This window comes from Dromiciops gliroides, chromosome 3, assembly GCF_019393635.1.
Source record: "Dromiciops gliroides isolate mDroGli1 chromosome 3, mDroGli1.pri, whole genome shotgun sequence".
In the NCBI taxonomy this organism is placed as follows: Eukaryota; Metazoa; Chordata; class Mammalia; order Microbiotheria; family Microbiotheriidae; genus Dromiciops; species Dromiciops gliroides.
In genome coordinates, this window is record NC_057863.1 from 19319998 (window position 1) to 19332641 (window position 12644).

The 12644-nt window shown below is 48.3% G+C and overlaps 1 protein-coding gene across 1 annotated transcript in view; it reads right to left on the reverse strand.

The window, feature by feature from the left end:
• The window catches only part of RARRES1 (retinoic acid receptor responder 1), a 37946-nt gene extending 26102 nt beyond the window's left edge, over nt 1–11844 (reverse strand). Inside the window, exon 1 of the mRNA XM_043990633.1 lies at nt 11369–11844. Coding sequence (XP_043846568.1) covers nt 11369–11638 — 270 coding nt within the window. The 5' untranslated portion in view covers nt 11639–11844. The remainder of the gene's footprint in view (nt 1–11368) is intronic.
• Nucleotides 11845–12644: the final 800 nt, after the last annotated feature.

Here is a 12644-nt window from a genome sequence, read left to right on the forward strand (position 1 = left end):
GACCCAAAGAAGCAGTTCCCAAAGTGTGATCTGAGGATTCCTGTGACCTTTTCAGGGGATCCACGAGGTCAAAACTATTTTACATTACTACTAAGATGTTTTCATTTCTCATATGGTAAATATAGACAGATACAATCCACATAAATGAAAGCTTTTTGGGGGGAGGTCCTCTTTAATTTTTAAATGTAAATGAATCTGGAGGCCAAAAAATTTGAGAGCTGCTATTCCAAAGAGTGGGTAAGCTTATCTAGATCTTTCCTAAAACACGGCGGCACCCAGACAGAACATTGACCCGCCCAGTGTCGAGTGCTGCTGTGGGACTGACCCCTCTCATGTTCTGGGCCCTACAGCTCCTGCAATTTGGCCACCTTGTCCTGTGCTTGCTCTACTTCTAGTTTCTTTTTTCTCCACAATGATGAGAGCTGATATAACAAAAATTGAGTGTGCCTGTGGAATCTGCCAAACTCTCACAGCAGACGTTTCAGCATATGTACTGGAACCAATCTCTGGGTCTCATTGATTATCTCAAGTGCAGGGATTGGACTGGACCATCTCTAAAGCCTAGCTATCAACTCTGTGACTCAACTGCTTCCTCTAAGTCTTAGAAAAAACATTATGAGGACACTCTCAAGGTCTCTCTGAAGAACTCTGGAATCAGTTGTGAGACATGGGAGACACTGGCACAGCAGCATGTAGTACGGTGTGCCCGCATCAAAAAAGGCACTGTGCTCTGTGAGCCCTAGCAGCTCAAAAGAAACACGAGATGTGCACATTTAGAGCCAGCTCCACTCTGAATGTTCACGTGGACTACTTGTGCCTGACTTGTGGTAGAGCCTTCTGAGCTCATATTGGTCTGATCAATCGCAGTCGGACACATGGAACCTAGTGATATCATAGTGATCCATTTTGATCCCCTTCAGCACCAAGGACAACAGCCAACTGGCTACTGAGCATAAGCATCGCATTGAGTGCTAGGCTCCACTTGTCTTCTTGCAGGAAATGATTCCTAACCACCCCAACCAAACCAAACTGCAAGGATGGACTTGGAGGTTGGACCCAATGGCTGTCTTTAAGTATCATGGGACCATGATTCAGTCTTCCTGGCCTCAGAGGCAGAACCAGGAGCATTAGCTAATAAGGTGTGATGGAAGATACACTGAAAAAACTCCCAGGACATGGCTGGGATCTTGGCTTTGTTCTTTGCTTCCCTTCTCTGTGAAATTAGACTACACATTCTCTATAGTCACTCCTAGCTCCAAAATCCTGGGTTAGCATGGTACAAAGTGTTAGATCTTAGCTCTGCAGAGGAGAGTAAAACTTTTTTTGTAAGTGTGAGAGGCAATGGGGGTTAAGTGACTTGCCCAGGGTCACACTGCTAGTGTCAAGTGTCTGAGGCAAGATTTGAACTCAGGTACTCCTGACTCCAGGGCTGGTGCTCTATCCACTGCGCCATCTAGCTGCCCCCAACTTCTGTACCTTTGAGGAACACAGGGTCACCTCCACATTACAACCACCTAAAAGGATATGGAAATATTTGTGTCCTCCCAGAAACTGTTGGCTTGCTAGAGCTAGCTAGCTTAAGTAGCAAGCTTGAGACTGGTATAGCCATTCTACTTTCACTGTATCCTTAATTTCATTCCAACTACCATCCATCCATCCATCCATCCATCCATCCATCCATCCATCCATCCATCCATCCATCCATCCATCCATCCATCCATCCAGTAAATGAACCTTTATTGTGAACAGGTTTTACTTAAATGATCTTTTATTTTTACATCACCTTATTTCTGAGTATATTCCTTCCCTCTCCTCTACCTAGTGATCCATCCCTTTTCACCAAAAAGGAAGAAAAAAAAAGCAGGTCAGTAAAACCAACTAACACATAAACCAAGTCTGACAATGGATACCATATTCCACACCCATGGCCCCCACTCCCCTCCTTGAGTGCACACTCCTGTGCCAGACAGAAGCCTCCAAAAACCAGTCCCAGGAATCTAAGGTCAAAGACATCACCTAGTGGACAACTCTGCTATAGCACCAACAAGTCCATCTCCAGAGCCCTGCAAAGCTGATGCAACAGACAGATGAAGAAATGGAGGCTCCAAACTCGTAGTACAACATTTATTAATACATCATTCAGATGGCAAATTTTAGTGAAGAAAATACAACCCAGTTGTATTTTGTATTCTAAGTTGCACAAGAGATATTCTTCCCCATACATATTTTAGGGGAAAATACTGAGTGGAACATTTTATTGATGAGGTGGCATGATACAGGAGATAGAACGAGAGATTGGAGCCAAGAAGATGGGTTCAAACCCCACCTCTAACAAAGAGTAATGAGCAGAGGATTGTCACCTGAGCACATAAGGGACCTGGGAAGACTTCTTGGAGGTGGTGGCCACCTGAATCAGACCCTGACAGAAGGGAGGAACTTTAGCAGGAAGGAAAGGGAGTCCACTTCGGAAAGGGGGGCCTGCATGGGCAAAAGCAAAGACGTGGTAGTGTGCACAATGAAAATAATGGCCAGAGAGTAGACACCAGAGGACGTGAGGTGGTGTGGTATGAGATGATGCTGTAAACAGATTGTGGTGGCCGCTGGGTCCCAAGATGGGCAGCTTATATATGTTTGCATATGTATGTATCATATGTGTATGCATAGTTTATACATACACACATATGTGTATTATGCATTATCATTATGAATGAGAAGAAGAATGGCCAACAACCACTTCCTGGCCATCTCCCCCACAGGAACCTTGAATTCCATCCTTCTGCCTCCTCTTGCTTACAAGCACATCATGGCTCTTATCAGTTTCTGTATCATGCCACCTTCACTCCAGCCTTCAGCCCTCTTCTCTTTCCCCCCTTCCCAGCACCCCTAACTGTGCTGTCTTGCCCTATTAGAAATATAAGCTTCTTGAGGGTAGAAGCTGTCTTGCTTGCTTGGATTTGTATACCTGGTGCTTAGCTTGGTACTTGGCACATAGTAGGTACTTAATATATGCTCCTCCCCTAGATCTAACGCTTTGAGATTTTGTTTCATTTTGTCCTTACACCAGCACTGTGAGGAGAGTGAAGCAGGTCTCATTATGCCCAAATTAAGGATGAAAATATTAGGGCTCCAAAGAATGATATGATTTCCCATGGTCACACGGCTAGTAAGTATTAAATGCCGGGCTTGAATCCTGTTTTCTTCTGACTCCCAAGTCTAGCACTGGGCCCCTCATCCCAGTCTGCTGAGACATGTTAGATTCCGGCTCAGTGGCCTGATGTGGTTCTGCTGCCTTCCTCCCAGCTTTGTCATCTGCAGTTGCAATAAGCTTAGCAGCTATGCCTTTGTTCAAGCAGCTGGTAAGAAAATATTGGGGAAAACTCAATTAACAAGTGTTGATGGGGAGCTTCCTCTGTTCTCTGTTTTTTGAAGTTTCCAGGGGAGAAGAGAAGCATTGGACGAGGTCCCTTCTTAGTAGGGAAGGAGATTAGAAGAAATTACACTGACATATATCACTATCCTCTGTGATTTTGCACGACCCACTCCAGGGCTAAGATTCTGGCTCCCAAAACAAAGAGGAGAAAAATCGAGAAATGCCAAACAGCAGCGGAGCTGAGATGACATTTTACTTCCAAATGTTATGAAAAATTCTCCACCATCTCAGCAAGTTTTTGCCAGTTGCCTAGAATTACTTGTGGTTCTTATTATGACCATCTAAATCTGGACGCATCCTTGAGAAAACCCTCAGATTGAGCCCTGCTTTGTGGGCGGCCTGCACACACAGGGAAGCCAGGAGGAGAAACCAGCCACCCTGGCAGAGCTATCCTGTACAGGGAAGTTCTGGCCTGGGACATGACCTAGAAGCCATACCTATCATGTCTTGTCCAGAGCCAAAGGAGGTGATGCAGCAACGACATTAGAATTCCAAGGCTTCAGCCGATGAATCTCAGTGTTGGCTAATTGAGGCCACATCCTAAATTAGGGAGGTAGATTGGGTTAGAGATCTTGGGAGAGAGAGACAGACAGAGAGACAGAAACGGAGAGACAGAAAGAGACAGAGAGCCAGAGAAACAGAGAGAGACACAGAGAGAGAGAGTGACAGAGAGAGAGAGAGAGAGACAGAGAGAGTCAGAGAGAGAGAGAGAGAGACACAGAGAGAGACAGAGAGATACAGAGTAGGAGAATGGGCCAATTGGTGATTAACATCACAGTCTTTTAAAATTAATTATCTGCCCTAAAAGAGCACTGATCAAATAATGCATCAAAGCATCGAGGCCCATACTAGCTCCTAAGATCAGGGATTGAATAAACTTAAAAAAAATTTTTTTTTTAATGGTGCCTGGAGCTATAAATGCTTGCCAGTCATTCGACATCATGCTGCCACACTGAAGAATATTGGGGCACATTTTCTCACATGGTAAACTGTCTTCTCCTCTGAAAAGACTGAACTGCAAGGACAGTTTCTAAAGCTGTTCCTTGTTAGTTCATCTGCATCTGGTTAGCTCAGCTGGTTCAAGAACGGTGCTAAGGAAGACTGAGTCAGTTGAAGGTTGTCCATCTCCTGGTGAAATGAAGAGACTGCTGGATATGAGTTTCAAGTCTGCTCCTTATAACTGGTCTGACTTTGGGCAGGTGGCTTCACCAGTGGGCCTTGGTTTCTTCACCTGTGAAATGGGGACATGACCTCTTTGCACTTCTAAATCCTGTCCCTTGCCGTCTGAATAGAATTGATCATGCATCAGGAAGGCCTGAAGCCTTTGCACTTTCCAAATGAGAGATGACAGTCATTTAATGGGAGGGTCACTGAAGTTTTTGGAGCCTCAGTTTCTCCATTTGGTAAAATGAGGCTAGAGTATCTATCTCATAGGGTTGTTATGAAACACAAATGAGACAAGGTGTATAAAATACTTGGAAGCATTCTACAAATGTCAGTCATTACCATAATCCAAGACAACACTCCAATTCAGGGGAGCCATCTTTTGATGTGCTGGTGGTCAGTCACAGGGAGGACAGCGGGGACGGGTGGAGAGAATGAGGTGGGGAAAACAAATTCATCCCTGCTGGGGTGGCCTCGACTGCTTTTGTTTTTCTTTTTCACAATGGTTTGGAATTATTTTTATTTATGTAGAGGACAGGGAAGCAGTGAGAATCATGACTGAAGAACATCAGGTAACCCTGGACAGGTGTTCTTCGCCTATCAAATGCTGCAGCTGGAGCTGCTGACTTTTTTGTTTGTCTCTTTCAGTCATTTCGGTCGTGTATAACTCTTGGTGACCCCGTTTGTTTCTGTTTTGTCAAATATACCAGAGTGGTCTGCCATTTCCTCCTCCAGCCCATTTAATTTATTTAGAATTTTCCCCAAGTTATATGTATAAACAAATTTTCACATTGATTTTTAAAACTTTGTGTTCAGATGAAGAAACTGAGGCAAATAGGGTTAAGTGACTTACCTAGGGTCACACAGCTACCGAGTAACTGAGGCCAGATTTAAACTCATGAAGGTGAAGCTTCTTGACTCAGGGCCTGGCACTCTAACCACTGTACCACCTGGCTGCCCAATAAGCATTTAGTAAGCACCTACTATGTGCCAGGCACTGTTCTAAGGGCTGGAGGAACAAAGAAGGGGTCTGTGTGTGAATGCCCATTTATTTGCATATAAATACGTACAAACACGCACATCTGCACGATACTCACACACACGTGTACATGCATAGACATACACATACCATTTTTGTCAGTCTATCCAGACATCTTGAAGGTTGCATTCACATTAGTCAGAGTTTGCCTGGAGCACTTCGGTACAGCAGAGAGATCACTGGATTTGGATCTGGATTCAGATTTTGCCTCTGTTACCATGTGAGCCTGGGCACCTCTCTGGCCATCCAATATCTTTGAAGTCCCTGCTCTCAATCTATGACCCTATAGACCTATTATTGCTTTTGCCCACTAGAGGCCGCTAGAGCTTCCAGAAAAATTCGACAACCAGATTACTTAAGACTGAGAACTTGAGACTTGGAAAGGCCTTCAGAGAGTTCACCTGCTCCTTCTTCCTTTGCTTTACAGATAAGAAAACAGACTGAGAGAGGACAAATGACTTGTCCAGAGTCACCCAGCTACTCAGAGTTTGAGGTAGGATTTGAACCTAGGTCTCGACTCCAACAGTGATAGATATAGATATCTACAAGTGATAGAGCAGGTCATGAAACCCCAAGGAGAATAAATCAGTCAGATATTTCTTTAATGCTTTATACTTTACCTAGTTTTTCAAGCATCTCATCTGATTCTCACTATAATCCTGTGAGTTGGCAAGACCATCTTTCGCTTCCATTTTACAGATGAGAAAAGGTAAGCCAGGTTCTAGCCTACAGACTGACAATGGTGCACTCTCCTAAACCCTCTCCTCTTCCAAATTTCCCTATTCCATTGGGGCACCGCCATCTTGCCAGGCACCCAGGCTCACCTCAGTGTCACCCCCAATAGCTAATCCATTATCAAGTATTGTTGTTTCTACCTGCACCTCTGTCATACCTTCCCCTTCTCTCCACTCAGACAGTTATGACCCTAGTTCACGCCCTTATCCCATCTCAGCTGGACCAATGAAATAGCCTTCTCCCAAGTTTCTTCTCATCCCAACCCATTCTCTGCTCAGGTGGGCTTCCCAAAGCACCAGTCTGACCATGGCCTTCCCCAGTCCCCAACATGAATAAACCCCAAAGGCTCCTGTCACTCCTAGGATCACATACAAACTCCTCTGGTTGGTATTTAAAGCACTTCCTACACTAGCCCCTTGCTAGCTTGCCAATTTTCTCACTCCTTCCTCCCCTCCTTACAGTCTAGGATCCAGCTGCCCTTTCTCCCCAATGCCACGCCATCTTCCGCCTCAGAGCCCTTCCACTGGGGGCCTCCCATGCCTGGAATGAGCATCCTCCTCACCAATGCCATTCAGCTTCCCTGCCTTCCTTCAAGGCTCAGCTCCATGTCCACCTTTTTGAAGAGGCTTTCCTCAACTTCTACCCATCCTGCACATCTCTTGCATGTGCCTTGTTATTTGCACACAGTCTATTCCCCCTCTCTTCTTTGTGAACTCTCTAGCACCTGGAACAGTGCCTGGTACATAGTGAGCACTTAATAAATGTCTGTTGACTGACTTTTATGCCTATTACGAAGCGTCAGCCAGTAGGTGTTCCCCTTTATTCTAAAGTAGTGCCAAAAAAATAAAGTAGTGCCACTCCTCTCCCATGAATCTAGCTAGTCACCACCCCAGAAGGAAAGCAAATAGAACCTGGGCACTCCAGTTCAAAACCTTGGTTGGTTAGTGCCAACAAAAGCAGAGTACTGAGCTTCCTTAAACCTTCCAGTGCTTGCCAAGTACCTGGCACATAGTAGGTATTTAATAAATGTTGAATGAATGAATGAATGAATGATAAATGCATAGAAAAGGAAGCAAGAATGGGACATTGACTATAAAGTGGAAGGAGGGTCAGGCAAGAGAATTTCAAACTTGGTTTCCTTTTCACTGAATCCCGGAGAGAACCCTGCCACCATCGACTTCCACCACTGTGGCTTACTGAACTTTGTTCCCTCGGTCATTTTGAGGGTAATGCAGTGCTTCTCCAAAGACTGCAAAGATGGTCAAACCTCTTGCCATTTCCCCCATGCCCAGTGGCTGGTATTCTCTTGGCTGTCAAGTTCCCCTGGCCTCCTCATGCCTGCTTCTTTCCTTTAGTTAAAAAAGATGAGATGCTTTGAAAGTGATGTGATATTTCACTTCTTAGAGATAGGACACAGCAACTTAGTTTTCTGTGGGAAGAGGAAGTACTTAATTTTCCTCACTGGATTTTTCTGGGAGCACTTTGAGCTCCTTTGTGGAAGCCAGGAAGTGGTGTTGTTTCTTTATTTTTCAAAGGGAGAGTTGTCATGGAACATCGTGTAGAAGGCCATGGTCATTCTCAGGGAATCCTTGGCTCATGTCCCACCTCAGACCCAAACTGGCTAAATGACCCTGGGTAAATCGGTCAATCTCTCATTGCCCCAAACAACTCTCAGATTGGAAATGATAGAGGATCTGCATCCACAGAGAGCATGTCCACAAAGGACCTTTCTCACATTGATGAAATCAGTAGTATGGACCCCAATGCTTCAGAGGAACAGCAGAATTGCCTTCAGCCAAGTCCTCCTCCATCTGCTTCCTTCCTCCGAATGTAGCACCAAGCTTCTTCCATTACCCCCTTGTCTCTCCATGGCATGGAAGTGACTGACCCTGGGCTCTCAAAGAGAAGGCCAGAGGAGCATACGTTCTGTTGGGTCCTTCCAAGCTGGAAAGGTTCAGAGGAAGGGTCCAGTGATGGGAGGATCAGCCTGGCTAAATTTGGCAAAGCTGATCACGGGACCAAGAGGTCATGACATCAACTCAAGAAACCAGCTAGTAAGTCATGGAGGGGTTGAGAACTGCATCAATGGGAGAAGCATCTAATCTGATGAAATCACGGCACTTATGATATGATGAAGTGATATTATAATACAATATAAGATATGATAAAACAGGATAGAATACAATACAATTGATGTAACATCTCACATTGATCTTAGCACTTGGAAGTTTACAAAGCTTTTGATTCCTATCAGCCCTGTGAAGTAGGTAGTGCAACTAGGTGGATCAAGAGTTAAGAGCAATAAACTTGGACCAAGGAAGAGCCGAGTTCAAGTTCGGATGCAGACACTTCCTAGCTGTGTGACCCTGGCCAAGTTACTTCTGAGCCTTGATTTCTTCTTCTATAAAATAGGCTTCATAACAAAACCAACTTCACGGGACTATTGTGAGGAGCAAGGAACAAATATGAAAATATGTGTAAAGTACTTTACAAGCCTTAACATGCCATGTACATGTGAGTTATTTTTATTGTTCTGGTTGTCCATTTTGTTGTTCAGTTGTTTTTCAGTCATGTCTGATTCTTTGTGACCCCATTTGGGGTTTTCTTGGTGAAGCTATTGGAGAGGTTTGCCATTTCTTTCTCCAGCTCATTTGAAAGATGAGGAAACTGAGGCAAACAGGGTTAAGTGACTTGCCCAGGGTCACACAGCTAGTAAATAAGTGTCCAAGGTCAGATTTGAACTCAGGAAAGTGAGTCTTCCTGATTCCAAGCCCAGTATTCTATGCATTGCACCACCTAGTGCAAGACACTAAGTTTGTTTGCTATAAGGTAAATCTGGGGGATATGTAGAGGTTAGGTGACTTGGCCAGGGTCACCGAGCCAGTGTACGTCAGAGACAGGACTCGAACCCAGGCCAGTTCTCTATCAATGCCTCACATTTACATGCCACTTTAAAGTTGCCAGTGCCTGGCATAGAGAGGATTTATGGTTTGGAAAGCACTTTTCATTACAATGTAACAATCCTACAAGGTGTGTAGGTCAAATATTGCTATCCCAGTTTTACAGATGAGGAAATAGATACAGATTTGCCAAGATTACAAATTGTAGCCGTCTTTAGTCAAGAAAACTGCACCTTCCAAACAAGCAATCCCTTCAGATTAAAACAGAGAATACTTTGAGGAAGGGCAAAGACAATTCGAGGGGGAAATGTAAACAATACCTCGTCAAAATCTGTTTTCTCTGTGTCTGGAATTAATAGGCCTGCGGTGGGGGTGAGGAAGGGTAGTTTACCGAAAGAGGTCCGGCATGTGAACTGCTCTGAAGGGGACCACAAAGAACCCTTGACGGATGTCCTGCAGACCTTGCCATCTCTATTCCTAAGTCTGGGGAACAGCACCTTGCCTGACCTGTCAGCTCCCTCATTTTATAGCTCAGGGGATGTAAGGCTAAGAGGGGGGCAGGGAGGGCATCTAGGCCAGCTTCCTTTCACAGGTCATAAGACCCCAGGACCTGAGCCGGATGAAACTTTAGGATAATGAGTTCATATTTAAATAAGCCTTAAAGGCTTGAATAGGACCTTTTTATTTCTCTTTTCTCTCTCTCTCTCTCTCTCTCTCTCTCTCAGGGCAATGAGGGTTAAGTGACTTGCCCAGGGTCACACAGCTAGTAAGTATCAAGTGTCTGAGGCCCCATTTGAACTCAGGTCCTCCTGAATCCAGGGCCGGTGCTCTATCTATCCACTGTGTCACCTAGCTGCCCCCATTATTTCATTTAATCGACACAGCACATTATCTTATACGATCCTCACAACAACCTGGGGATGTGGGTACTGTTATTGTCGGGAGGCTCAGCGGTGCTCAGAGTCACCCAGCTAGTGTCTGACTGAGGCTTTCTGAACCAGCCTGCTATTCTGAGGTCCCCTATTTATAAGCTTGACGAAACTGAAGTTAAGACGTGTGGAACGATACCATAGGTGCTTAATAAATGCTTGCTGGTTTCATTCTTTCTACTTGTAGCCCCCCCCCCCCCTAACTCTGGCACGTATAGTTTGTCCTTAATAGATACTTGTCGATTAATTGATTGATTGTTGATCGTTACTGCTAGGCTGCCCTACGGCCGCGGCCCTTTCATATAAGCTCTCCCAGAGCATCCACCCTGAACCTAGCACACTCCTCTCCAAGATCCCCACGTAGCCACCGCTCCAAAGTGGAGCCGCGAAGACGTCTGCCCTCTGGGCACTGCCGCCAGACTCCTGGGGGCTCCCTCAAGCACCCGGGCTTCGGGAGCTGACCCCGAGCTTTAAGGAGGAGGCCACCGCGGGCTCGGGACGCGTGGCCCAGAGGACTTTGAAACGCCGACGGATGCCGGCAACTTTTAGAACTCCGTAACAGCGAGCTTTGCAGTGCTGGGACAGAGAACGTTAGAACGTTGGGGCGGACTTTGGAACGTTGGAACAAGGAGGTCTAGAACGTTGACAGGAAGCTGTAGAACTTTGAGACGGGGTACTAGGAATATGAGACAATGTGGCTTAGAACATTGAGGTGGTGACTTAGAACGCTGGCACAGGGTTAGGTAGAACTCTGAGGCGGGGAACAAAGATTATGAGAAAAGGCGGTTTAGAACGTTGAGGGGGTGACTTAGAACGCTGGCTCGGGGTTAGGTAGAACCCTTAGGGAGCTAGGATTATGAGGCAAGTTTAGAACATTGGGCTAGTGACTTAGAACGCTGGCCCGGGTAGCTGCAGAACTCTGAGGCGGGGCATGCGCGGGTTACGGCACAAGGCGGTCTAGGACGCGGAAAGCAGCTGGGAAGGCGGCCGGGGAGGCGCAGAGCTTGGATGCCGCGGGGTCCAGACGGGGCAGGGGATTTGGACGCGGGACGCGGGGCGTTCTGCCGGACACGCCCCTGGAAGGATGGGGGAGGCCCCCTGGGGGCCCTGCTGTCGGCCGATCGCCCTCCCACCCCGCCGCCCCCGGGCCCCGGGCCCCGGGCGCACTCACCCAGACGGAGCCGCTGCGCACTTGTTTCAGGCTCCGGAAGGTGCTGGGCGAGGCCGCGCGGTAGTTGAAGTAGTGCAGGGCAGCCCGGGCGGCCTGCTGGAACTTGGGGGTGGAGGGCGCCACGGCCAGCCGCCGCCACGTCTGCGGGCGCTCCGGCTCGAGCGGCCGCCAGACGCCCGAGAAGGCCTGCGCTACCGCGGGCAGCAGCGCCACGAGCAGCACGGCCGTCGGGCCGGCCCGGCCGGGCAGCCGCTGCTGCTGGGCGAGCATGGGAGCGGGGAGCGGGTGGGGGCCTACGGGAGCGGAGGCGGAGGCAACCTCGGCGGCCACGGACCAGGGACTCGCGGCTCTGAGCTGGGCACCGTCCAGCGCGGGCACAAATAGGGACTCACGGCCCCTCCCCTCCGCCCCCGGGGCTGGCCGTCCGAGCTGGGACGGCCTCCAGCCCCCGCCCGAAGGCTCCGGGACTCCCTTTCCGGCCAATACCCGGCCTTCGCCCGCTTCCCCTGGGCTCCGTTCCTTCTCCCTCCACCCCGCCCCTTGGCGCGCCCATCCCTCCTTTTTCCTCCTCTGTGCACTCCCGCGCCGAGGTCCCCGCAGAGCTGACGGCCTGCTCACCCTCCTCCCCGCCCCCCTTTTCTCTCCCCGCCTCGCCTCTGGCTCCAGCTTCCTTGGCTCGGCTTAGTGCGGGGAAAGAACGGCGCCTCTCGGGCGCTGGGGGCCGGAGGGTGGGCCCCGACTTCTGGTGTGAACGACCTAGGGCAGGCTGGGCGCCCCGGGGTGCTGCGTGGCTGTCCCAGGGGAGCCCCGGAGCTCCCGCTGTGCGGGTCTTACCCAGGAGCCGGGCCTGCCACCCCCCTCCATCCTGCATCCCGAGACCACCCTTTTCTCCCGTTTGCAGCTCCCATCGTCTCCAAGACCAAACTACTAACCCTAGTGAGAAAAGCCTTGGACACTTGTGAAAGTCCCAAGGCCCCAGAGAAGGCTCCTTTTCTAAGTAAGGTCTAAGGAATCGGAGCATTTTGGAGCCGGGAGGGACAATGGAGGCAATTCCCTCATTTTGCAGATAAGGAAACTGAGGCCGAGAGAGGAAAAGGCCTTGGAGTGTGGAGGGAGCCAGGAAAACGGTCAGGGGTGGGGTGGGGTGGGGTGGGTGGGACAGGAAGATTTTCCGGAGGGTGGCCTGAGGTTTTCTCACTTCTCAATCTCCGCTTTCTGCCTCGGGCCCCATCACTCCGTGGGAACTGCTTTCTTCCACGTCAGAGAGCAATCTCTT